Here is a 23,021-nt window from a genome sequence, read left to right as displayed (position 1 = left end):
GGCTGGGTTTAAAAAAATAAAAGGCAACTGGCTGGGTTCAGCCAATACTGTATATAACTCAGAGAGAGAGAGAAAGACACCCCACCCAGTTCAGTCTCCACCCAGACACCCGTATTACAAGTTCTGGGAAGACTGGCTTATTTCATCACTAGGAATCAAGCATATTTTTAGTTTTTTAGTTTTGGGTTTAGATTTTTAGTTTTGGGTTTTTGGGGTTTTTTTTAAGGATTCACACTTGACCGTTCCCAGTTTCCAGGAGAAACCAGGACCTCATGAAGTGTCTGAGACATTGGCTTAAAGCACACACATTTAAAGGGACCAGGAAAAGAAAAGAGACGCAGCGTTCTCGTTCTCCTTCTCAGGATTACGAAAGAGGTGACTGGGTTGGCACCCTAGAGAGGTTCCCACATGCACTGCAGTGCCTGGGGCACGCCAGTCTCATAGGAACCTCTTAGCGATCAATGGCATGTGCTCTGTCTGTACTGTGGAAGATTATTAGGACATAAAAGGAATGAAGTACTGATCCATGCTACAATGTGGATGAACCTTGGTAACACTGTGCTGAGCAAAAGCAGCCAATCACAAAAGGCCACATATCGTATGATCCAATTATACAAAATGTCCAGAACAGGGAAACCCAGGAAAGAAAGCAGAGAGGTGGGTGCCAGGAGCTGGGGGAGGCAGGAACAGAGAGTGACTGCTAATTGGTATGGGGTTTCCTTTTGGAAAATGGAAATGTTCTGGAACTAGGGGTGGTGGCTGCATAACCTCTTGAAAAATGCTAAAAACCACTGAGCTGCGTGCCTTAAAAGGGTATTTCTGTGGTATATGAATTATATGCCAATTGGAAGAAAAGAGCTGGCTGGACGCGGTGGCTCATGCCTGTAATTCCAGCACTTTGGGAGGCCAAAGCAGGTGGATTGCTTGAGCCCAGGAGTTCGAGACCAGCCTGAGCAACATGGCAAAACTTCATTTCTACAAAAAAACTTTAAAAAAAATTAGCCGGACACAGTGGTGCATGCCTGTGATCCCAGCTACTTTGGAGGCTGAGGTGGGAGGATCGCTTGAGCCTGGGAAGTCGAGGCTGCAGTGAGCCACGATCGTGCCACTGCACTCCAGCCTAGGCAATAGAGTGAGACCCTGTCAGAGGGGTGACCCTGGGGACGCAGAGATGGAGCACAGAGCAGTCCCCTAAGTCTCCTTTCCCATGAGGCAATCCCTTCCCGTTCTCCACCCAGCAGCCAGGTCACCACGGGATCACCCAGCCCTTGCTCAGAACCCTGACGACGGCCCACTCCCTCTCACACCTCCCCACACTCCTGGACCCACCACCGAGGCCCCCCAGCTCAGCCTTCCTGGCTGTTCCCCACAGCCACAGAGCCTCCTCCAGCCCAGGGTCTTCTTCTGGCTGTTCCCTGTGCCTGGGAACATGACTTCTGCAGAGGTGTGGGGAGGAGATTCCAGGTACAGGGGTCAGCCAGAGGAAGGCTTCTTCAAGTTCCGTCGACTCCTCCAAATGGGCTTTCCCTGGCAGCCCTGTCTAAAACAGCCCTGCACCCCACCCCATCATCCCTTTCCCATCATGATGCTTTACTTATTCTTCCAAGCATATGCTTTCTTACTTATTGTTAAACCACCACGCTTTCCCCCCAGAACATCAGCCTCTCCCAGGGCAGGGAGCTTGTCTATCCCATTCAACGCTGTCTTCCCGGCACCTTGCAGAGGAGGCATTTTTTTTTTTTTTTTGGGATGGAGTCTCGCTCTGTCGCCCAGGATGGAGGGCAATGGCGCAATCTCGGCTCACTGCAACCTCCGCCTCTCGGGTTCAAGCAATTCTCCTGCCTCAGCCTCCCAAGTAGCTGGGATTACGGGCGCCCACCACCACGCCTGGCTAATTTTTTGTATTTTTAGTAGAAATGGGTTTCACTATGTTGGACAGGCTGGTCTCAAACTCCTGACTTCAGGTGATCTGCCCGCCTCGGCCTCCCAAAGTGCTGGGATTACAGGCGTGAGCCACTGCACCCAGCCCTAAGGAGGCATTTAATACAGATCTGAGGAACGAATGGATGGACAGACAGGTGGGCACGCAAAGGGCAAGGGAGAGCCAGTCAGAGCCCTGACCCCAGACCACCTATCTACTCTGCCCTGACCGTGTCAAGGCTGAGAACCAAGGAAAACAGCAATGGAACACTGACCAGCCCCAAATGGTACGTCAAGACTTCGCTCCATGGCTCTTCACCAGGAATGTGCAACAGAAGTGCCCATGGGCTTTGAAAACACATGGAGGCCTGGGCCCCAGCCCTGGAAGATGTGTCCCAGTAAGTCTCGGTGGGAACTGGACTGCCATGATCTTTAACAGCTGCACAGGGGCTGCTGGTCCTTCCCACAATGGCAGAAGGGAGGCCCTGCTCTGTAGCCCGGGCAGGGCCACTCACTGCCTGTTTCCACTGGTTTGGTTTCTTGTGCTGATCTAGGGAGTGAGTGAAGTTTCTGATGAGTATTTTATCCACGGTGAATTAATCTTTCTCTGGCTTCTAATAAAAATTGCCAACTCGGGCCGGGCATGGTGGCTCACGCCTGTAATCCCAGCACTTTAGGAGGCCAAGGCGGGGGGAATTACCTGAGGTCAGGAGTTCGAGACCAGCCTGGCCAACATGGGGAAACCCCACCTCTACTAAAACTACAAAAATTAGCCAGCCATGGTGGTGCTCGCCTGTAATCCCAGCTACTTGGGAGGCTGAGGCAGGAGAATCACCTGAACTCAGGAGGCAGAGGTTGCAGCAAACTGAGATCACTGCATTCCAGCCTTGGCAACAGAGGAAGATTCCATCTCAAAAAAAAAAAATTGCCAACTCGGAGACTCAATTTGGCATTTAATATAGATTGTCAACTGTTTCTGTGTATGTTGGCCTTATTTCCATGATTAGAATGTAATATTCTGGAGGCAGAACACGACTTCAGTTTCTTTCTGAGTCTTACATTACAAGATGTCTTAGACACAATGAGTGTCCAATAAACTCTTGCTGAACATACTATTTTTTTTTTTTTGAGACAGAGTCTTGCTCTGTCGCCCAGGCTGGAGTGCAGTGGTGCAATTTCAGCTCACTGCAAGCTCCGCCTCCGGGTTCCCACCATTCTCCTGCCTCAGCCTCCAGAGTAGCTGGGACTACAGTCGCCCGCCACCACGCGCAGCTAATTTTTTGTATTTTTAGTAGAGACGGGGTTTCACCGTGTTAGCCAGGATGGTCTCGATCTCCTGACCTCATGATCCGCCCACCTCGGCCTCCCAAAGTGGAACATACAATTTAAAAATAATATTAATAAATTTTTAAAAGCTGCACAGGGGCCAGGTGCAGTGGCTCATGTCTGAATTCCCAACACTCTGGGAAACCAAGATGAGAGGACTGCTTGAGCCCAAGATTTCAAGACCTGCCTGGGCAACATAGCAAGACCCTGTCTCTACTTTAAAAAAAAAAAAAAAGAAAAAGAAAGAAAGAAAATCAGCCATGCATAGTGGTGTGCATAGTCCCGAGTCCTAGCTACTCAGGAAGCTGAGGTGGGAGGATTGCTTGAGCCTGGGAGATTGAGGCTGCAGTGAGCCATCCATGATCAAACCAATGCACTCCAGCCTGGGCCACCACACCCGGCCTCTGCGCCCAGCCTCAACTTTATTTTAAAAGGAAAAGCCAATGGGAAGAGATTCTAGTTACAGTTCCATCACTAACTTTCTGTGTGACACAAGCTAGTTACTTAATACTGAGCATCTCCATTTTGCCCATAAAACATGACCACACACTGGCCCTTTCCCCTCCCCAGCAAAAATAAAGTCAACAGAAATCTTAATTACATCATAAAGGTGCCAACATATGGTTTGGAAATCCTATCTCTCCAAATATGTGGCACCACATGCATGCACCATCTAGAACTTCCACAGAGGAAACCCCACGTCTCGCCATCAGGACTTACTTGCAACGTAAAGGGCAACTCTGTCATTCTCTTTGTGCCGCAGGAGGTTTTCTGCATAGTTGAGCCGACTGCCTTTGAACCACTCGGGGACATCTGCGATTCCTTTCGATGTGTCCACAACCTATAGAGAATGACAAGAAACCAAGATGCACACACATGAGACTACGCTACAAATCAGCAAAAGCGATTCTGCTTCCTGGGAAGCCAGCTCACTCATTGGTCCAGAGCATTTTTTAAATCATTTTATGGACTGAACTCTGAACTGGCCTAAAGGCTAGAAACTGAAAATAGGGATTAATGCCAACGGAAAACAACCATCCCCAGTAACGTATGTGTTCCACAAACTTTCATTAAGCACCTACTCAATGAGAGATCCTGAAGACAAAGACGCCGCCCAACACGTCAGGCTCTGCCCAGACACACTGAAACCAGGAGAGCAAGCTCTGGGACCACCTGCCCCTTGCCCACAACTTTTGGGGGTTTCAGCCTTTACTTCCTTCCTTGGAGTGCTGGAACCTTGATTTTTATTGTCAAAGTCCCAAAAAATCAACATTTCAAAATGCTTTGCCCCAAAGAGACAATAAATTCGACTTTGAACGGCAGGACTCCCTTTTTCCAGATATTGATTGATTCACAGTGTAAGGAGTTGAAAAGTTTTTCTAAACTGCAGGTTAAAAAAATAACAAAACTCCAGCCGGGCACAGTGGCTCATGCCGGTAATCCCAGCACTTTGGGAGGCCAAGGCGGGCGGATCACAAGGTCAGGAGCTCGAGACCATCCTGGCTAACACGGTGAAACCCCGTCTCTACTAAAAATACAAAAATTAGCCAGGCATGGCAGCGTGCACCTGTAGTCCCAGCTGCTGGGGAGGCTGAGGCAGGAGAATGGCGGGAACCCGGGAGGCGGAGCTTGCTGTGAGCCAAGATCGCGCCACTGCACTCCAGCCTGGGTGACAGAGCGAGACTCCGTCTCAAAAAAAAAAAAACAAAAAAAAAAACCAAAACTCCTGCTGGGCACAGTGGCTCACGCCTGTAATCCCAGCACTTTGGGAGGCCAAGGCAGGTGGATCGCCTGAGGTCAGGAGTTTAAGACCAGCCTGGCCAACATGGTGAAACCCCGTCTCTACTAAAAAATACAAAAATTAGCCGGGCATGGTGGCGCATGCCTGTAATCCCAGCTATTCGGGAGGCTGAGGCAAGGGAATCACCCAAACCCAGGAGGTGGAGGTTGCAGCGAGCTGAGATGCACTCCAGCCTGGGTGACAAAGTGAGACTCAGTGTCAAAGAAAAAGAAAAGTTTAAAAAACTACTGCTGGCCGGGCGCGGTGGCTCACGCTTGTAATCCCAGCACTTTGGGAGGCTGAGGCGGGCAGATCACAAGGTCAGGAGATCGAGACCACAGTGAAACCCCGTCTCTACTAAAAGTACAAAAAAATTAGCCGGGTGTGGTGGCGGGTGCCTGTAGTACCAGCTACTCGGAGAGGCTGAGGCAGGAGAATGGTGTGAACCCGGGAGGCGGAGCTTGCAGCGAGCCAAGATCGCGCCACTGCACTCCAGCCTGGGTGAGAGAGCGAGAGAGACTCCGTCTCAAAAAAAAAAAAAAAAAACTACTGCTGGGTGTGGTGGCTCATGCCTGTAATCCCAGCACTTTGGAAGGCTGAAGCAGGCGGATCACGAGGTCAGGAGATCGAGACCATCCTGGCCAACATGGTTAAACTCCGTCTCTACTAAAAATACAAAAATTAGTTGGGCGTGGTGGCACATGCCTGTAATCCCAGCTACTCGGGAGGGTGAGGTAGGAGAATCGCTTGAACCAGGGTGTTGAAGGCTGCAATGAGCCGAGATCACACCACTGCAGTCCAGCCTGATGAAAGAGCAAGACTCCGTCTCAAAAAAAACAAAACAAAAAAAACTATGACAGTGTGGCCAGGCACGGTGGCTCATGCCTGTAATCCCAGCACTTTGAGATTGGCAGGTGGATCACCCAAGGTTGGGAGTTTGAGGCTAGCCTGGGCAACATGGCAAAACCCTGCCTCTACTAAAAATACAAAAATTAGCCGGGGGTGGTGGCACATGTCTGTAATCCCAGCTACTCGGGAGGCTGAGGCAGGACAATTGCTAGAACTTGGGAGGTGGAGGTTGCAGTAAGCTAAGATGGCCCCACTGCATTCCAGCCTGGGCAACAGAGTGAGACTCTATCTCAAAAAAAAAAAAAAACCCACAACAATGTACATGTACTTAGTATCACTGATGTGTACAGTTTAAAATAGTTAAGATGGTTACACAATAGTTTATGATATATGTATTTTAACATAATTAAACCTTTTTTTTTTTTTGAGACAGGGTCTGGCTCTATTGCCCAGGCTGGAGTGCAGTGGCGCAACCACAGCTCACTGCAGCCTCGACCTCCTGGGCTCAACCGATCCTCCCACCTCAGCCTCCTGAGTAGGTGGGACCACAGGCATGCACCACCGTGTCCAGCTAATTTATTTTTTTGAAGACAAGGTCTTGCTTTGTTGCCTAGCCTGCACTCAAACTCTTGGGCTCAAGGGATCTTCCCATCTTGGTCTGTCAGAGTGCTGGGATTATAGGTGCGATCCACTGCACCCAGCCCCAAATATTTAAAAATTAAAAACAAACAAACAAACAAAACTACTATTTAGGATCACTCAAGTTCCCAGGACAGGGCCTGGGGTCCCCACACAACAGAGGATTAACAGGCTGCAAAGTTCTCAATGAGGTCTGCGATAATTTAATGCCAGTTCTCCAGAGCAATGACTTTTTCCCATCCGCATGAGGTTGTAAAAAGAAGATACGATTCAGTATTCCCCAAAATTAGCATTTCACTTTGAAGCACGACCACAAAAAGAGATGATGTCCACGGAAAATCTCTACTTACCTCATCATACACGTGTGAGAAGACAATTCCACTGAATTTCCAGAACTCTGCCCAGAAGTCTGAATATGACTCAACGGACCAATGGTACAAGTCATCATAATTCTCTAAAAATGAAATAGCTCAGATTAACCTTGGAAGGAAAATCTTGGCAATTCATTAATAAGATAGACACACCTCAGGAGCCTTGGGCATGTCCAAGCGAGCCAAATTCATCTGAGAGAAATGGTCTGGGGGAGGAAGGAGCTTAATTTGTATTGATGCAAACCCAACACCACTAGTCCCCAAAAAGAACAAAGGTGAGGCGGTGATGTTTTGAGTCATCTTCAGTGATTTTATATCTTAACCACCATGCCTAAGAATATAGACTCTAGAGCCTGAATGCCCGGGTTCAAATCCTGGTTCTGCCACTTATTAGCTTTGTGACCTCAGGCAAATGCAAAATGGGGATAATTAGTAATCCCCCTCCAGCCACAGGGCTGTTGTGAGGATTTAAATGAGCACATGTAGAAAGTGCTTAGAACAGGGTCTTGGAAATTACCACCATGGCATTAGGAGTTCACCACTATTATACCACATAACCTTAGGAAATTTATAGTCGATACATTGGAAAACCCAGAAGTTCAAAACTGGTAGTCTGTTGATGACTTCTCAAGGCCAGTATAATGTTGGGGGGTGTTACTACTTATTTTGATTTTTGAATAAGCAATATGTTCACAAGACTCAAAATTACGAAAGTGTAAAAAGTTATACGGAGGCCAGACGCGGTGGCTCATGCCTGTAATCCCAGCACTTTGGGAGGCCAAGGCAGGTGGATCACGAGGTCAGGAGCTCAAGATCAGCCTGGCCAAAATAGTGAAACCCTGTCTCTACTAAAAATACAAAAAAAATTAGCCGAGCACGGTGGCGGGTGCCTGTAATCCCAGCTACGTGGGAGGCTGACGCAGAGAACTGCTTAAACCTGGGAGGCCGAGGATGAAGTGAGCCGAGATCACGCCACTGCACTCCAGCCTGGGCGACAGAGTGAAACTCCGTCTCAAAAAAAAAAAAAAAAGTTACATGGTAAAAGGTCTCCCTCCTTTTAATCCACAACAATCTAACTTTTTATGCCCAGGGGAGTTCCCCTTTGCAGATTCCACTCAGTTATACTCAAAACAACTTTTCCCCACCATCAAGACATGAGCTGGAAACCTGATACAAAGAGATGTATTTAACTCCTAAAGGAAATGTGACTTCACTGAAAAACTGACCCCAGCCTCGCTGAGGACTCTTTACCCTCTCAACTGCGTAGGATCCAAGTGGATTCGCCACAGCGAGCCAATCAGTCCTTAAGGATAGGAGAATTTTATCCTATCGGGGACCAAGGGAAGCCATACAGTGCTTCTGTTTCAAAGCACAGCCTTGCTGGGGTTCCAGGAAGGCAGAGACTGGCAAGGATATAATAACATATCAGGAAGATGGCCAATGAGGTATCAGGAATGGGGAAAAGGGCATAATACATCTGCTGAGCTGAATTATCTCACTGCCATCAGTCAAGTCAAGCTTGCCCATCCTCACTGTTCCCAGCCCCGGTGGGGAAGAGAGGAAGAGACACGATGCTCCCTGCCCTTCAGCAGTGTCCCCTCTTGACTGTGGTGTCCAGGAATGGTCCTGTTATGCTGGACAAGGAGGGATCACAAGAACTGGGGCAGGGACAGCTGAGAGGATCGCTTTAGCCCAGAAGCTCAAGGCTGCAGTGAGGTATGATCCCGCCACTGCACTCCAGCCTGGGTGGGTGACAGAGTGAGACCCCATTTAAAAAAAAAAAAAAAAAGGCCAGGAGCGGTGGCTCACGCCTGTAATCCCAACTCTTTGGGAGGCCGAGGTGGGTGGATCCCTTGAGGTCAGGAGTTTGAGACCAGCCTGACCAATATGGTGAAATCCCATCTCTACTAAATACAAAAAATTAGCTAGGTGTGGTGGCGCATGCCTATAATCCCAGCTACCTGGCAGGCTGAGGCAGGAGTATCTCTTGAACCCAGGAGGTGGAGGTTGCAGTGAGCCGAGATCGTGCCACTGCACTCCAGCCTGGGCAACAAGAGTGAAATTCTGTCAACAACAACAACAACAACAACAAAAAAGCCTATCACAAAAGTTCATTCATCAACAGCATTGCTAAGGAAGGCAGACGCGGCCAGCCCCAAGAATCTGGAAGGATGCAGCCACAATGGCATCTTGACGCCACAAGGACCCTGGGAGACGACAGCAAAAGTGGCCGACTTCAGGTGGAAATTTTCCCACTGTCAGCAACTCAGCCCTCTCATCAAATGCGACTCTTCAGACACACTCTTCTGCTCCCACGCTCCCCGCCTCTACCGGGGAGGACGCTGCAACCACAAGCCCAGGTCTGATTCAGGCTGTGCAAGCTGCTCACACTGAAAAGCCTGTTCTTGCTTTTTGATGGACTACTTCGTGAATTTGCATCTCCACCTTGTGCAGGGATCACGCTAATTTTTCTACCTAGTATATGTGCTACCAAAGCAAGCACATAAATCCATTTTTAAATGAAATTCTGGCTTCTCCTGCGAAAAGTGAGTACCTGACTGTGGTCGACAGCCAATAATTGTCACCTCCAGGCATTCATAGCCCTCTGTGGTCCCCTTCCCAACCTGAGAGGGCTGATCCGTGTCACCAACAGGGTATTGTGGAAGTGGCCAAACGTGACTTCCAAGGCCAGGTTGTAAGGGTCACTGCAGCCATATGGCTCTCTTGGGTCACCTGCTCCAGGAGAAGCCAGTGAGGACGCTCACACAGTACTAGGTGGCATATGGCAGATTCCTCCTGCACTACCTTGCTGCCACCACCAGCACTAACTTACCGCCATGTGAGTGAGCTCTCGGGGATGGGCGCATTCCCACTGCAGCCCCTCCGGGACCCTGAGCCAGAACCACCCAACTAGCCACTCCCCAGTCCTGACCCACAGAAACTGAGAGGTAATAAAGGTTTATTCTTGTTTTAAGTCACTAACTTTTGGGCTGATTTGTCACCAGCAATAGGTAACAAATGCATTGTCCACACCACATCGTGACGATTAGCTAGAACTGGGAACAGCTGCCTCATCGGGCCCTCAGGCAAATGCCAGAGGCAACAACTAACCAGACGGCAGACTACAGCTCCACCGCCTACAGCTACCAAGTCTTAACTGAGACTTCGTGCCTTGGTTTGTTCAGCTGTGAAATGGGGCTACTACTACCACCTACTTGGTAGGATTACCGAGAGGATTACATTAGTTGATACATATCAGGTGCCAGATGGAGCCTGGCATATACAGAGAGCTCACTAAATAGTCACTATTATTATCCTGGGCACCTGTCTGGTCCCTACAGGCTTCTGAATTTTCAGCCCTTCTTCCTCTCCACCTATGAGAATCTTGGCCAGCCTACACCTTCAAATCTTAGCTGAAGATTTTATCTGCCCTTTTTTTTAATTATTCATTTTCTTAGAGACAGGATCTTACTCTTCTGTCCAGGCTGGAACGCAGTGGCATGATCATAGCTCACTGCAGCCTCTAAGTCCTGGACTCAAGCAATCCTCCTGCCCCTGCTGCCCAAGTAGCTGAGATTACAGGCTATCTGCCCTCCTAAACCGCATTCTCTGCTAAACCCAGCACACTGCTGTTGTGCTGGACCCCTATTAACTCCAATAGATGGCACCAGATTCCAGAGATCTGGAAGCAGTGAGCCAGACACAGGGTTGATTGGAAACTTACCTACAGGGATGGTCCGGGGGCAGCAGGCTGGATAGCAGAACCACAACCGCTTGTAAAATGCACGCAGTTTATACAGCACCTTCACTTAGCGCCCTCCCCTAGCAACTTCCACCTGGTAACCTTCACTTAATCCAAAAGAAAGGGCCTCAACCCCCCTGTAGAGCTTGCATTCCATGGGACGGGCCGGGGGTTCAGATGTTCCTCACAGACAAGGAGTAAATCCAGGTTGGCTACTCCTGGATTCCTTAGCTTGGAACTCTGAAAACACATTCTTCTGAAGTTACAGCCGTCAGGTGCATCTGTCATACAACAGTGCAGTACCCAGAATGTCAACACCAATGCCCCATTCGTGGAATGCCCAGCGTCCACTAACTTGTGGCACTATCTTCACATGAGATCTCTCCCCTAGCCACCCAGAGCTATTTGAGAACAGGGCCCAAGCCTTCTATTTGTTGGCAAACTCCATCCCAGCTGCTTGCACAGAGAGCTGACGTGCAGCTTGTGGTACACAGAAGGACACTTGGCACAGTCCTCCAAAAGAGCATGCCTTTGAAACTGGTGCCACCTCCCTGCCCCCTAATTACAGAGGGCTACTACATGCAGCACGTCTGCCAGAGCTTGCTAGAGGCCCGGAATCACAGGCACATATGCCAGGCGGGAGCTGCAGCCGACCCCAAGGAAGTCTGCATCAGGGGACCCCAGAGCCCCACGTGGATGTGCAAGGAGTGCACAGGTGGCTTCAGCTGGAAGCAGTGACAGGAACCAACCAACCTGTGGCTCTGGTAGTGGAAAAGAGGGTGGGTAACCCTACCAGAGCATCCCAAAATGCAGGGATAGAAACTTCCTGCCAACCTTGGTCTGGGAAGACGGGCTCACGGAGAGGCGGCCGGAGTGGGGAATGCCCCTCCCTTCCTCCCTGAAGCCTGCAGGGCAGGAGCAAGGCTGCTGAGGACATGTGCCTTGCTCTCTACTACATGGCTCCATACTGTATACAGGCTACAAGTTAGCCTCTGCTGGGACACAGAGGAGAGGATACAAGCTTGCGGGCACTGTCTTTAAGCAATAAGAAAGCTCACAGCCGGGCGCGGTGGCTCACACCTGTAATCCCAGCACTTTGGGAGGTCGAGGTGGGTGGATCACAAGGTCAGGAGTTCAAGACCAGCCTGGCCAATATGGTGAAACCCCATGTCTACTAAAAATACAAAAAAATTAGCCGGGCTTGGTGGCGCATGCCTGTAATCCCAGCTAATTAGGAGGCTGAGGCAGGAGAATTGCTTGAACCCAGGAGGCAGAGATTGCAGTAAGCCGAGATCGTGCCACTACACTCCAGCCTGGGTGACAGAGCGAGACTCCATCTCAAAAAAAAAAAGAATGCTCACAAATACACAGAAAGGCAGGGCAGAATGAAAGCCCAAATTACATGTTCTTAGAGAGAAGAGGGAAGGCAGAAATATTCAAAGAGAATAATCAAAAAGAAGACAGCATTTGAGCTGGATCTTCAAGCAAAGCCCAAAGCTTCCAGGGCCAGGAATATGAAAGGGGAGAGGCAGGTGGAAATCACCTTCAAGAGTGGTAAGAGGAGAAAAGGACAAATACAGTGCTAAATGCCCTCCTCCAAACTAAAGGGAGGGGCCTCACTCAGCTCCGGACAATGCTGCCACGTTGGGAATGCAGACCCAGCATGACAGGCCTTGGGGTTCTCAGAGGTTGGAAAGCTTGCTTTTCATATGTGGTCTCCCAACTTTTATTTATTTGAGACAGAGTCTTACTCTGTCGCCCAGGCTGCAGTGCAGTGGCGGGATCTCGGCTCACTGCGACCTCCAACTCCTGGGCTCCAGCAACCCTCCCACCTTAGTCTCCAGAGTAGCTGGGACTACAGGCGCATGCCACCACACCCAGAGAATTTTTTGTATTTTTTGTAGAGATAGGGGTTTCACCATGTTGCCCGGGCTGGTCTCAAACTCCTAGGCTCAAAAGATCCACCCACCTCAGCTCCTCCAAGTGCTAGGACTACAGGTGTGAGCCACCACGCCCGGCCCCCTCTCCTAACTTTTAAATGCAGGCCATTCAACAGTGTGTCTGCAGATGAGACCTGGCCCATGGGCCACCAGTCTGAGAGCCTTGAAGGAGGGAAAGGAGCTCCACAGCCATGCTTGGGCCCTCCCAGCACTTGCTCATGTTTACTCCCCAACCCCAGGGACCCAGGGCAGAGCTGAGCACTGGGCTTGACCATCTCCTGTCACCTGCACACCGACTCAATGACTCAGGTCCTGTTATGCCCATTTTACAGATGAGGAAACGAGGCATGAGGAGATCCAATGACTTCCTCCTGATCACACAGCTGGTAAATGGTAGAGCTAGTTCAAAATCCAGGTAGTCAGCCAGGCACGGTGGCTCACACCTGTAATCCCAGCACTTTGGGAGGCTGAGGCAGGTGGATCACCTGAGGTCAGGAGTTCTAGACCAGCCTGGTCAACATGGTGAAACCCCGTCTCTATACTAAAAATACAAAAATTAGCCGGGCATAGTGGCAGGCACCTGTAATCCCAGCTACTCAGGAGGCTGAAGCAGGAGAATTGCTTGAACCCAGGAGGTGGAGGTTGCAATGAGCCGAGATCGCGCCATCGCACTCCAGCATGGGGGAGAAGAGCGAAGCTTAAAAAAAAAAAAAAAAAAAGAAATCCAGATAGTTAGATTACAAATCCCTTCTCTTCAACACTTCCCACGGAGGAAGGTGGTTTCACCCATCCAACAGGGCTGCCCAATCTGAAATTATTTCATAACATCAGGGCTAGACAGGCACCAGACCAGCATTCTGTTATTGCTGGCAGAGGAAACAGATGGAATCAAGGCAAGGTGACATAGAGGAAGAACATAATCCCACATGCCAGCCTCCTGCTTCTTCCAAGAGTCTCCACGCTGCCCTAATCCAACACACACTCATTTACCAACCGCTGTCCAGAAGCCCCTGGGGCAACAGACTACACCTGTCTCCAAGGGAGAGGAAAGGAAGGAGAGGAACGGCTCTGGGTTAGCCTAGGAAAGGGACTCTGTGGAAGCTCCCCACTGCTGTGGAGGGCCTGAAAGCTGCCAGGCAGCTGTCTGCAATTCTGTAGTCAACAAGGAACCACTGAGAAGTTCTGAGCCAAGGAGTGACAAAGTAAGACCTGTGTGCTTCAAGATTACTCTGGCAAAGCAAGCAGGATGCAAATGGGTGGAAAAGCAGGAAGCAGGAAAACCAACCACTGTTTGGTGAGGAGGAAAGGAGGCCCCAGAACCCCTGGCAAGGGGCTGCAAAGGAGGAGATGCGAGCGACATGGGGCTGTGGCAGAAGATTTCTGGTACGGGCCAGGTGACTGGGGTGTCCATTCCTGTGAGCCTGAGCAAGAACAGTGATGCCACCAACAGAAACAAGGGAGTCCCTGCGCCAGCGGAGGGGGTGAGGAGGGGAGACCATGAGTTAAAAATCCCCTAGGAAGCCGGGCGCGGTGGCTCACACCTGTAATCCCAGCACTTTGGGAGGCCAAGGCGATCGGATCACCTGAGGTCAGGAGTTCGAGACCAGCCTGACCAACATGGAGAAACTGTCTCTACTAAAAATACAAAATTAGCCGGGCGTGGTGGCGCATGCCTGTAATCCCAGCTACTCGGGAGGCTGAGGCAGGAGAATCACTTGAACCCGGGAGGCGGAGGTTGCGGTGTGCCAAGATCTCGCCATTGCACTCCAGCCTGCTCAACAAGAGCGAAACTCTTGTCTCAAAAAAAAAAAAAAAAAAAAAAACCCTGGGAACACCTGGGGGAGGGCAGGGGTGGAAGGGTGGAGCTGGTAGTTGGGCAAGCCAGCCAGAGCTCAGAAAGAGCACCCGGAGCCGTTACCCCACGGAGAAGGAGCCTTTGCCCCACCCACACCCAGAGAGGTGGTTTCTGAGGTTCAAGGTGATGAGTGGAAAGAGAGTCTTTTACTAGGTTCTGTTTGGGGGCTGGGATTGTAGACGCGTGGACAGGGCCTCCTACCTGACCATCCTTCTAGGTGCTGGCCTCCAGCAGGGGCAGCTGGAGATGGGGGAGGTCAGGGAGGCAGAGTGCACGGCACTGGGGACTGGCAAGGGACCCCCACAAACAGAGGAAGAGCTGCAAGTCAAAAAGGCCCTATGTCCGGGGGAAGCCCCCACAGGCTGGAGGTCAAGACTCCAGGGAGCACCTCACAGGTAGGAAAGCCTAGCAGGGGATCACACAGTCAACAGGCAGCTGGCCCTCCCGAGGGGTGACTCTCCCGGGGAGAGGGTGACTCCCACATGCAAAGGAGACGCTGCAGAGTCAGGAAGTGCCAGGAGGTGCTGTGGAGGGGTGATGTTCCCCAAGACTGGGGGGAACCCCGCAGTCAGAAGGCCTCCCCGCCATCAAGTGGCTCCTCCAGCCCCAGAAGCAGGAAACTAGCCATGGGGAGACCACCCAACCACCCTGCACGGCCCCCGCCCATCCCCCGCAGGACCGGCCGCGCGCCCGACTCTCACCCAGCGCCAGGCCGCAGGCGGCGCCCACAGCCGCCCGGAAGCGGTCCATCTGCGTGTTCTTCTTACTGTCAGGCTCCCACATCACCTGGCACTCCAGGATCTCCTCCCGACCGGGGCGCTCCTCCTTGGACATGGCGGCGGCGGGCGGCCGGGGTTGAGACGAGGGCTGGGGACCAGGGGCCGGGGCTGAGGCGAGGGTCGGGGACCTGGGACAGGGGGAAGCGACGGTCAGGAGCGCCTGCCGGGCTGGGTCGGCGACGGCGGCGGCGGGGAACAAGGGACTGAACGGCCGCCGCCGCCTGCGGCGGGCCACTTGGCCCAGGCCCCGCCCCGCAGGCCCCGCCCCGAACCCCCGCCCCCTTCAGGCCCCGCCCTCCCGCCTGTAACCCTCCGCTGAGTGCAGCGCCGCGCAAAGGAGTGCTCGCAGCCGCCCGCTCCAGCGCCCGCGGCCGGGGGGCGTGGGGGTGAGGGGCGCCCACGTGCCTTGGCCCCAGCTCCCCGACCTCACCTGGAGCTGGAGGGCGTTAGGGCAGCCGGAGAAGCCAGGCGTCCGAGTCCGCTGTTTCCTACACGTGTACCCTGCAGGTCCTTACTGAGCGCCTGCGGCATTCCGGGCGCTTTGGCAGCTTTGCGGATACAGCAGCGAAAAAAGCAAAATTCTTGCCTTCTGTCAACAGGAGAGGAGGGGTACAGGTGTGAGAAGAACGGGAGACGATTAACAAGTACATCGTGTACATACACAAGATAATGTCATAGTATAATACAATAATATACATACTATGCCAATGGGTATCAAAATACACATTTATGAAAGGAAAATAAATCTTGGGGCCCCACTACTAGGCTAAAGGAGAAGTCAAGCTGGGAACTGCTTAAGGCTAACCTAAGCAGTTCCCAGAATAGAATGCCTCCCATTCTATTCAAAGTCACCCCTCTGCTGAGATAAATGCACACCTGATTGCCTCCTTTGGAGAAGCTAATTGAAAACTCAAAAGAATGCAGCCATTTGTCTCTTACCTACCTGTGACCTGAAAAGCCCCCTCCCCGCCTTTGCTTTTTTTTTTTAATTTTTTATTTTTTTGAGTCTCACTCAGTCGCCCAGGCTGGAGTGCAATGTCCCAATCTCAGCTCACTGTAACCTCTCCTTCCCAGGTTCAAGCGATTCTCCTGCCTCAGCCTCCTGAGTAGCTGGGATTACAGGCGCACGCCATCATGCCCAGCTAATTTTTCGTTTTTGTTGTTGTTGTTGTTTGTTTTGTTTTTTTGAGACGGAGTTTCGCTCTTGTTACCCAGGCTGGAGTGCAATTGCGAGATCTCGGCACACCACAACCCCCGTCTCCCAGGTTAAAGCAGTTCTCCTGCCTCAGTCTCTGGAGTAGCTGGGATTACAGGCATGTGCCACCACACCTGGCTAATTTTGTATTTTTAGTAGAGACAGGGTTTTTCCATATTGGTCAGGCTGGTCTCCAACTCCCGGCCTCAGGTGATCCGCCCACCTCAGCCTCCCAAAGTGCTGGAATTACAGGCGTGAGCTACCGAGCCCGGCTAATTTTTGCATTTTTATAGAGACGGGATTTCACCATGTTGGCCAGGCTGGTCTTGAAGTCCTGACCTCAGGTGATCCGCCCGCCTCGGCCTCCCAAAGTGCTGGGATTACAGGAGTGAGCCTAGGTCTGACAGCACCCCCTCCAGAGCCTCCCTGATCTCCCAAAATTTGGTAGAGACCTAAAGTTTATTTTGCTGTACCACTCTTTTCTTTGCAGTTTTACTTGCTTCCGACAAGGAAGGCAAGGTTTCCTGTTTCCATGAGAATGGAAGGCAGGTAACTCCTTTATGGAGTTTGAGCTCACTTCCAACAGGGAAGATGAGGTCTTTTTTCCTGCTTCTAGGATGGTAGAGAGCAGTCTACAGCCTAAGACCCGTCCCTAGGTAAGTAACTGAATTGGGGTTTGTCTTGGCTAAAGTTAAGGTTAACAACCAGCTGGTCTTAATGTGAGAGGCATTTGAACCAAAGCAACTCCATCTTGAGTAGGGGCCGGGTAAAATGAGGCTGAGATCTACTGGGCTCCATTCCCAGACAGTGAAGGCATTCTAAGTCACAGGATGAGACAGGAGGTCGGCACAAAATACAAGTCATAAACACCTTGCTGATATTGCAGTAAAAAAGCCGGCTAAAACCTACCGAAACCAAGATGGCGATGAGAGTGACCTCACTACTACACGCCCATCAGTGCCGTGACAGTTTACAAATGCCATGGCAATGTCAGGAAGTTACTCTATATGGTCTAAAAAGGGGAGGCATGAATAGTCCACCCCTTGTTTAGCATATCATCAAGAAATAACCGTGAAAATGGGCAACCAGCACCCCTCAGGGTGCTCTGTCTATGGAGTAGCCATCCTTTTATTCCTCTACTTTCCTAATGAACTTGCGTTTGCTTTAGTCTATAAACTCGCCTTGAATTCTTTCTTGCGTGAGATCCGAAAACCCTCTCTTGGAGTCTGGATCGGGACCCCTTTCCTCTCCCATAAATTTATCCTTACCATTAGAGAGTGCTCAGTGATCATACAAGTTGTGCCATTTTTTGTATGGCTTAAATGCTTTTTTGGTTGTTTGTTTGTCTCTGTTTTTGTTGTTGCTTTGGTCTTTTTCCCATTGGGTTTGATCAACTCTATCTGACTTGATCAAATCAAAAGGAAAGTTCCAAATTGCGGGGAACAAGGACTCTAAAGTGGCTAAATTCACACACACACACACACACACACACACACACACACACACACACACACGTGGGCTGGTAGGGGAGGAAAACAACCAGCAAAAGAAAAAAATTAAAAGAGGAAAGATGTTTGATTTTAATTACTAAAGGGGCTTTATTTACATAATAAGGCCACCTTTTTGCTAGCCAGGCCAAAGTGAAAGCAATGGCTGTTGCCCCAAGCTGCAGTTCCATAGCTAAGGCTCTGCCTGCTTTTTCCAACCACGACAGCCTAGATTTAGTTCCTAAATCAAGCCCTTTCTGGTTTGCTACTTGGTACTTCTGAAATAGCAGCAATTTGTCCTAACAGAAATATAGTAATGAGATTTTTAAAAGATTTTTTTAAAGGAGCTCAATGGTTCAAAGTCAGGTTAATTAAAAGCTAACATCCAAGATGTGTGTGTGCATGTGCTCGGGTTTGTATTTAAAAGGCTATCATGTTTTTGTTTTTGTTTTTCTCTCCTAGGACCTGATGCTTTTTGTTTAGAGCAAAGGTCTTTTTGTTTTTGTTTTTCTCAGTTGACTGAATTCTGTTTTTTTCATTAACAGCTATTGCAACAGATGCTACTCTGGGGTATTTTAAGGAAGAGTGTAGTTTAGACACTTAGAAATGTCTTCGTTGGCCAGGCACGGTGGCTCATGCCTGTAATCCCAGCACTTTGGAGGCCGAGGTGGATGGATCACAAGGTCAGGAGATTGAGACCATGCTGGCTAACACGGTGAAAACTCATCTCTACTAAAAATACAAAAAAATTAGCCAGGCCTGGGGGCAGGCGCCTGTAGTCCCAGCTACTCGGGAGGCTGAGGCAGGAGAATGGCGTGAACCCGGGAAGCAGAGCTTGCAGTGAGCTGAGATTGTGCCACTGCACTCCAGCCTGGGTGACAGAATGAGACTCTGTCTCAAAAAAAAAAAAAAGAAATATCTTTGTTAAAAAAAAAAATTTAAGTGTTCTGTAAAAGCATCACATGGTCTAACTTCAAAATAATTCTCCCTTTTTGGAGACCCAGGATTCAATGTGGGCTCTGCTCAGAGCTCAGAGATCCAGTTAAGAGGTAGGAAGTCCTGGCCGGGCCGGGCACGGTGGCTCACGCCTGTAATCCCAGCACTTTGGGAGGCCGAGGCAGGCGGATCACCTGAGGTCGGGAGTTTGAGACCAGCCTAACCAACAATGAGAAACCCCGTCTCCACTAAAAATACAAAATTAGCTGAGCGTGGCGGCTCATGCCTGTAATCCCAGGTACTCAGGAGGCTGAGGCAGAAGAATCACTTGAACACAGGAGGCGGAGGTTGCATTGAGCCAAGATCACACCATTGCACTCCAGCCTGGGCAACAAGAGGGAAACTCTGTCTAAAAAAAAAAAAAAAAGAAGTCTGAAGTAATCTGTAATCTTTTTAACTTTTTGCTTAAAACATTGCTGATCTTTTTGTTTTTCTGAGTGAAGAAAACTTTTAAGCTATTTATAGCTTTTAACAATTGAGTATAGTATACGACTATGAACAAAATTTGGAGCATATTTGTTTCTCTCTGCCTGATTTCTACAAAATTTTGGAAACTATTTGTGAGTATTCTTAACTTACAACAATACAGTTAATTGCATAAGTGCAATAAGAACCTGTTTTCATTTGTAACAGGACACAATTGGAGAAACAAGGCTTTGACTGGAATGGTGTGCTTTCCTTTAAGGGATCAAACTTGACTTATGGAGCCAATAAAAGCCCCTTGGAAAAATTGGCCTCATACCTTTGCCTACACAGTCCCTGTACAGGATTCCTGACCTGTGGTAAGTAAAGAATGTCACTTTCTGACAGGTCCAAGAACCCCAAGTTTATCTTGGAACCTCAAGAGGAGAGGGATTCACCCATCTCATAGGTATTTGATGGTACAAATCCACGCCTGGACTCAGCTTTAAAATGTCTCATCTGAGATTCCTTCTGTGGAACAAAGTTCCATCAAAGCCAATTTAAAAGCCTATGTTAAAAAAAAATATTATTCTTGCAGCATTGTATACAAATAATTAGGCCAAGTATAATAAGGCAAATAAGTCCTACCGTTATTTGTCCTTAGTAAAAATGTGAAACTGGAGAGAGAAAAGTTATGTTTCAAAAACTATAGTACACCTGTTGTTAGATTCTAGTCTTACCTAATGTTCTTCAATTTTTATTATTATTATTATTATTTTTTTTTTGAGACGGAGTCTCGCTCTGTTGCCCAGGCTGGAGTGCAGTGGCGCAATCTCGGCTCACTGCAAGCTCCGCCTCCCGGGTTCACGCCGTTCTCCTGCCTCAGCCTCTCTGAGTAGCTGGGACCACAGGCGCCCACCACCACACCCGGCTAATTTTTTTGTATTTTTAGTAGAGATGGGGTTTCACCGTGGTCTCGATCTCCTGACCTTGTGATCCGCCCGCCTCGGTCTCCCAAAGTGCTGGGATTACAAGTGTGAACCACCGCGCCCGGCCTTCAATTTTTATTATTGTCCACAGTTTGGACCAAATTCTAATTTTTCTTGACTACAAGCCTGCAAAATAACGTTGTCAATTTTTTTTCTACTTGTTTCCCATTTTTCCTAATTTGGCGTCACTAAAAACTAAGCTATGCTTTCATAAAGCCCTGCAAACTGAGGCTAGACAACTTAAACTTCAGAAGAAAATAACAGCAACCTATTTACACACCTAAGACATTTTCACACCTGCGTACTGATATATGGACTTCAGGCTAATGTGGCCTATATCAATTTTCCAGGATTGCTCTTTTGTTTGTTATTGCTTTTCTCCCTGCCTCCCTCTATTTTCTCTTCATAGGACATGAGACTTCACAACCTGCTAAAAATGAGCCTTTCTAATAACTTGGGACCTACCTGTCTAGGAATAAACCATTCTAGCCATGAAAGATCAGATGAAACCTGAGAGCAGAGACTCATTTTCTTCTAAAAATGCTTTCTCCAAAAGATTTTTAAAAAGAAAACGGGGAAGTGTGATAGAAAAATAAATCTTGGGGCCCCCAAATCACTAAGCTAAAGGGGAAAGTCAAGCTGGGAACTGCTTAGGGCCAACCTGCCTCTCATTCTATTCAAAGTCACCCCGCTGCTCACTGAGATAAATGCATATCTGATTGTCTGCTTTGGAGAGGCTCATCAGAAACTCAAAAGAACGCAAGCATTTGTCACTTATCTACCTGTGACCTGGAAGGCCCCCTCCCCGCTTCAAGTCTTCCCACCTTTGCTTCGAGTTGTCTCTCCTTTCCAGACACAACCAGTGTTCATCTTGCATATACTGACTGATGTCTCATGTCTCCCTAGAATATATAAAACCAAACTGTGCTCTGACCACCTTGGGCACATGTCAGGACCTCCTGAGTCTGTGTCATGGGCACACGTACTTAACCTTCACAAAGTTAACTTTCTAAATCAATTGAGCCCTAAGATTCTCTGGGTTCACACATTACAGAGAACTACATATTGTATATAACATTTGTATAATAAAAGGTATTATGCTAGGCACAGTGACTCACGCCTGTAATCCTAGCCCTTTGGAAGGCCAAAGCAGGCAGATCACTTGAGGTCAGGAGTTCAAAACCAGCCTGGCCAACATGGTGAAACCTCATCTCTATTAAAAATATAAAAAAATTAGCTGGATGTGGTGGCACATGCCTGTAATCCCAGCTACTTGGGAGGCTAAGGCAGGAGAATTGCTTGAACCCAGGAGGCAGAGGTTGCAGTGAGCCAAAATTGTGCCACTGCACTTCAGCCTGGGCAACAGAGCGAAACTCTGTCTCAAAAAAAAAAAGAAGGTATTAAGTGCTATGGAGAGAAAGCAAGGGAGACGTACAGAATGTGAGAGGAGGGGTGTTTCTCTTTAAATAGGGTTGTCAGGGAAAGCCCCTTTGAAAATGCAACTTCTACCAGTGACCTGAAGAAGGTGACAGGAGTGAGCAATTCAGTCTCTGGGCAGGGGAACAGCCAGGGCTCAGAAGTTGAGGCAGGCGAGTGCCGGGGGTGCTTAGAGAACTTTGTAAGGAGGACAAGATTTTTGATGTGAGAGACCTGGGGTAGAAGATAAAATCAGCAGAGGAAGGGGTGGCAGCTCAGGTATGTCCTGGAGCCCAGTGGAGACTTTGGCCTTTATCCTGGGTTAAGGTGAGACCACTGGAAGGTTTTGAGCAGAGAGGGACCTGCTGTGACTGGCTGTGATAGGAATCTCCCTGATGCTGAGTTGAGAATAGTCTTCAGGGGCAAAGGCAGGAGAAGTTATGCAAAAGATGATAGTGACTGGACCAGGGTGGAGATGGAGAGAAGAGATGGACTTCAGGTATGTTTTGGAGGTTTATTTATCATACCCCTGCTGGGGGCTCCATGTTAGGGACCATCCCAAATTGTTTGTCTTCATTTATTATCTTAGCCACCCAATCAACTTCCCCCAAAATAGTTTTTTGCAGTATTGGAGCTTAATTTGTTTTTATTTTTATTTTTTAGAGACAGGTTTCACTGTATTGCCCAGGCTGGAGTGCAGTGGCGCAATCATAGCTCACTGCAGGCCGGGCACGGTGGCTCACGCTTGTAATCCCTGCACTTTGGGAGGCCGAGGCGGGCGGATCACGAGGTCAGGAGATTGAGACCACGGTGAAACCCCGTCTCTACTAAAAATACAAAAAAATTAGCCGGGCGTGGTGGCAGGCGCCTGTGGTCCCAGCTACTCAGAGAGGCTGAGGCAGGAGAATGGCGTGAACCCGGGAGGCGGAGCTTGCAGTGAGGCGAGACGGCGGCACTGCACTCCAGCCTGGGCGACAGAGCGAGACTCCGTCTAAAAAAAAAAAAAAAAAAAAAAATAGCTCACTGCAACCTCGAACTCCTGGGCTGAAGTGATCTTCCTGCCTCGGCCTTTCAAGTGGCCGGGATTACAGGATCGCGCCACCATGCCTGACCAGTATTGGAATCTTATGAAGTAACCTCCCACTTCCACCACCTAATTTTAAACAGTTTCCATCTCCCAATCACCACACATAAACAGAGATTCAAACCTAAAACAGGATGCTTGCTATATAAACATGACTTCCAGGTTGCCCCCTCCCTGGCCTCCAAATTCTGGGCCCACCTCTGGCTCTTTGTCTCCATGTTATTGCATTTGCGAGGCATGAGTCCTTTTCC

The 23,021-nt window shown here is 49.3% G+C and overlaps 1 protein-coding gene across 6 annotated transcripts in view; it reads right to left on the bottom strand.

Moving 5' to 3' along the window:
* AACS (acetoacetyl-CoA synthetase) overlaps positions 1-15,471 on the bottom strand; it is an 81,107-nt gene extending 65,636 nt beyond the window's left edge. For 4 of the 6 annotated variants that reach the window (XM_063614757.1, XM_055239066.2, XM_055239068.2 and 1 more), the window contains exons 1-3: positions 15,124-15,454; positions 6,865-6,968; positions 3,967-4,087 (exon numbers count right to left, since the gene is read on the bottom strand). In XM_063614757.1, the coding sequence (XP_063470827.1) occupies positions 3,967-4,087; positions 6,865-6,968; positions 15,124-15,256 (358 nt within the window). In that variant the 5' untranslated portion in view covers positions 15,257-15,454. Of the gene's footprint in view, positions 1-3,966; positions 4,088-6,864; positions 6,969-15,123 lie in introns of all 6 variants that reach the window. The other 2 variants (XM_055239065.2, XM_055239067.2) reach the window with 1 other exon arrangement.
* Positions 15,472-23,021: the final 7,550 nt, after the last annotated feature.

This window comes from Symphalangus syndactylus, chromosome 13 (assembly GCF_028878055.3).
Source record: "Symphalangus syndactylus isolate Jambi chromosome 13, NHGRI_mSymSyn1-v2.1_pri, whole genome shotgun sequence".
Taxonomy (NCBI): domain Eukaryota; kingdom Metazoa; phylum Chordata; class Mammalia; order Primates; family Hylobatidae; genus Symphalangus; species Symphalangus syndactylus.
This window is presented reverse-complemented; position numbering and strand designations above follow the sequence as displayed.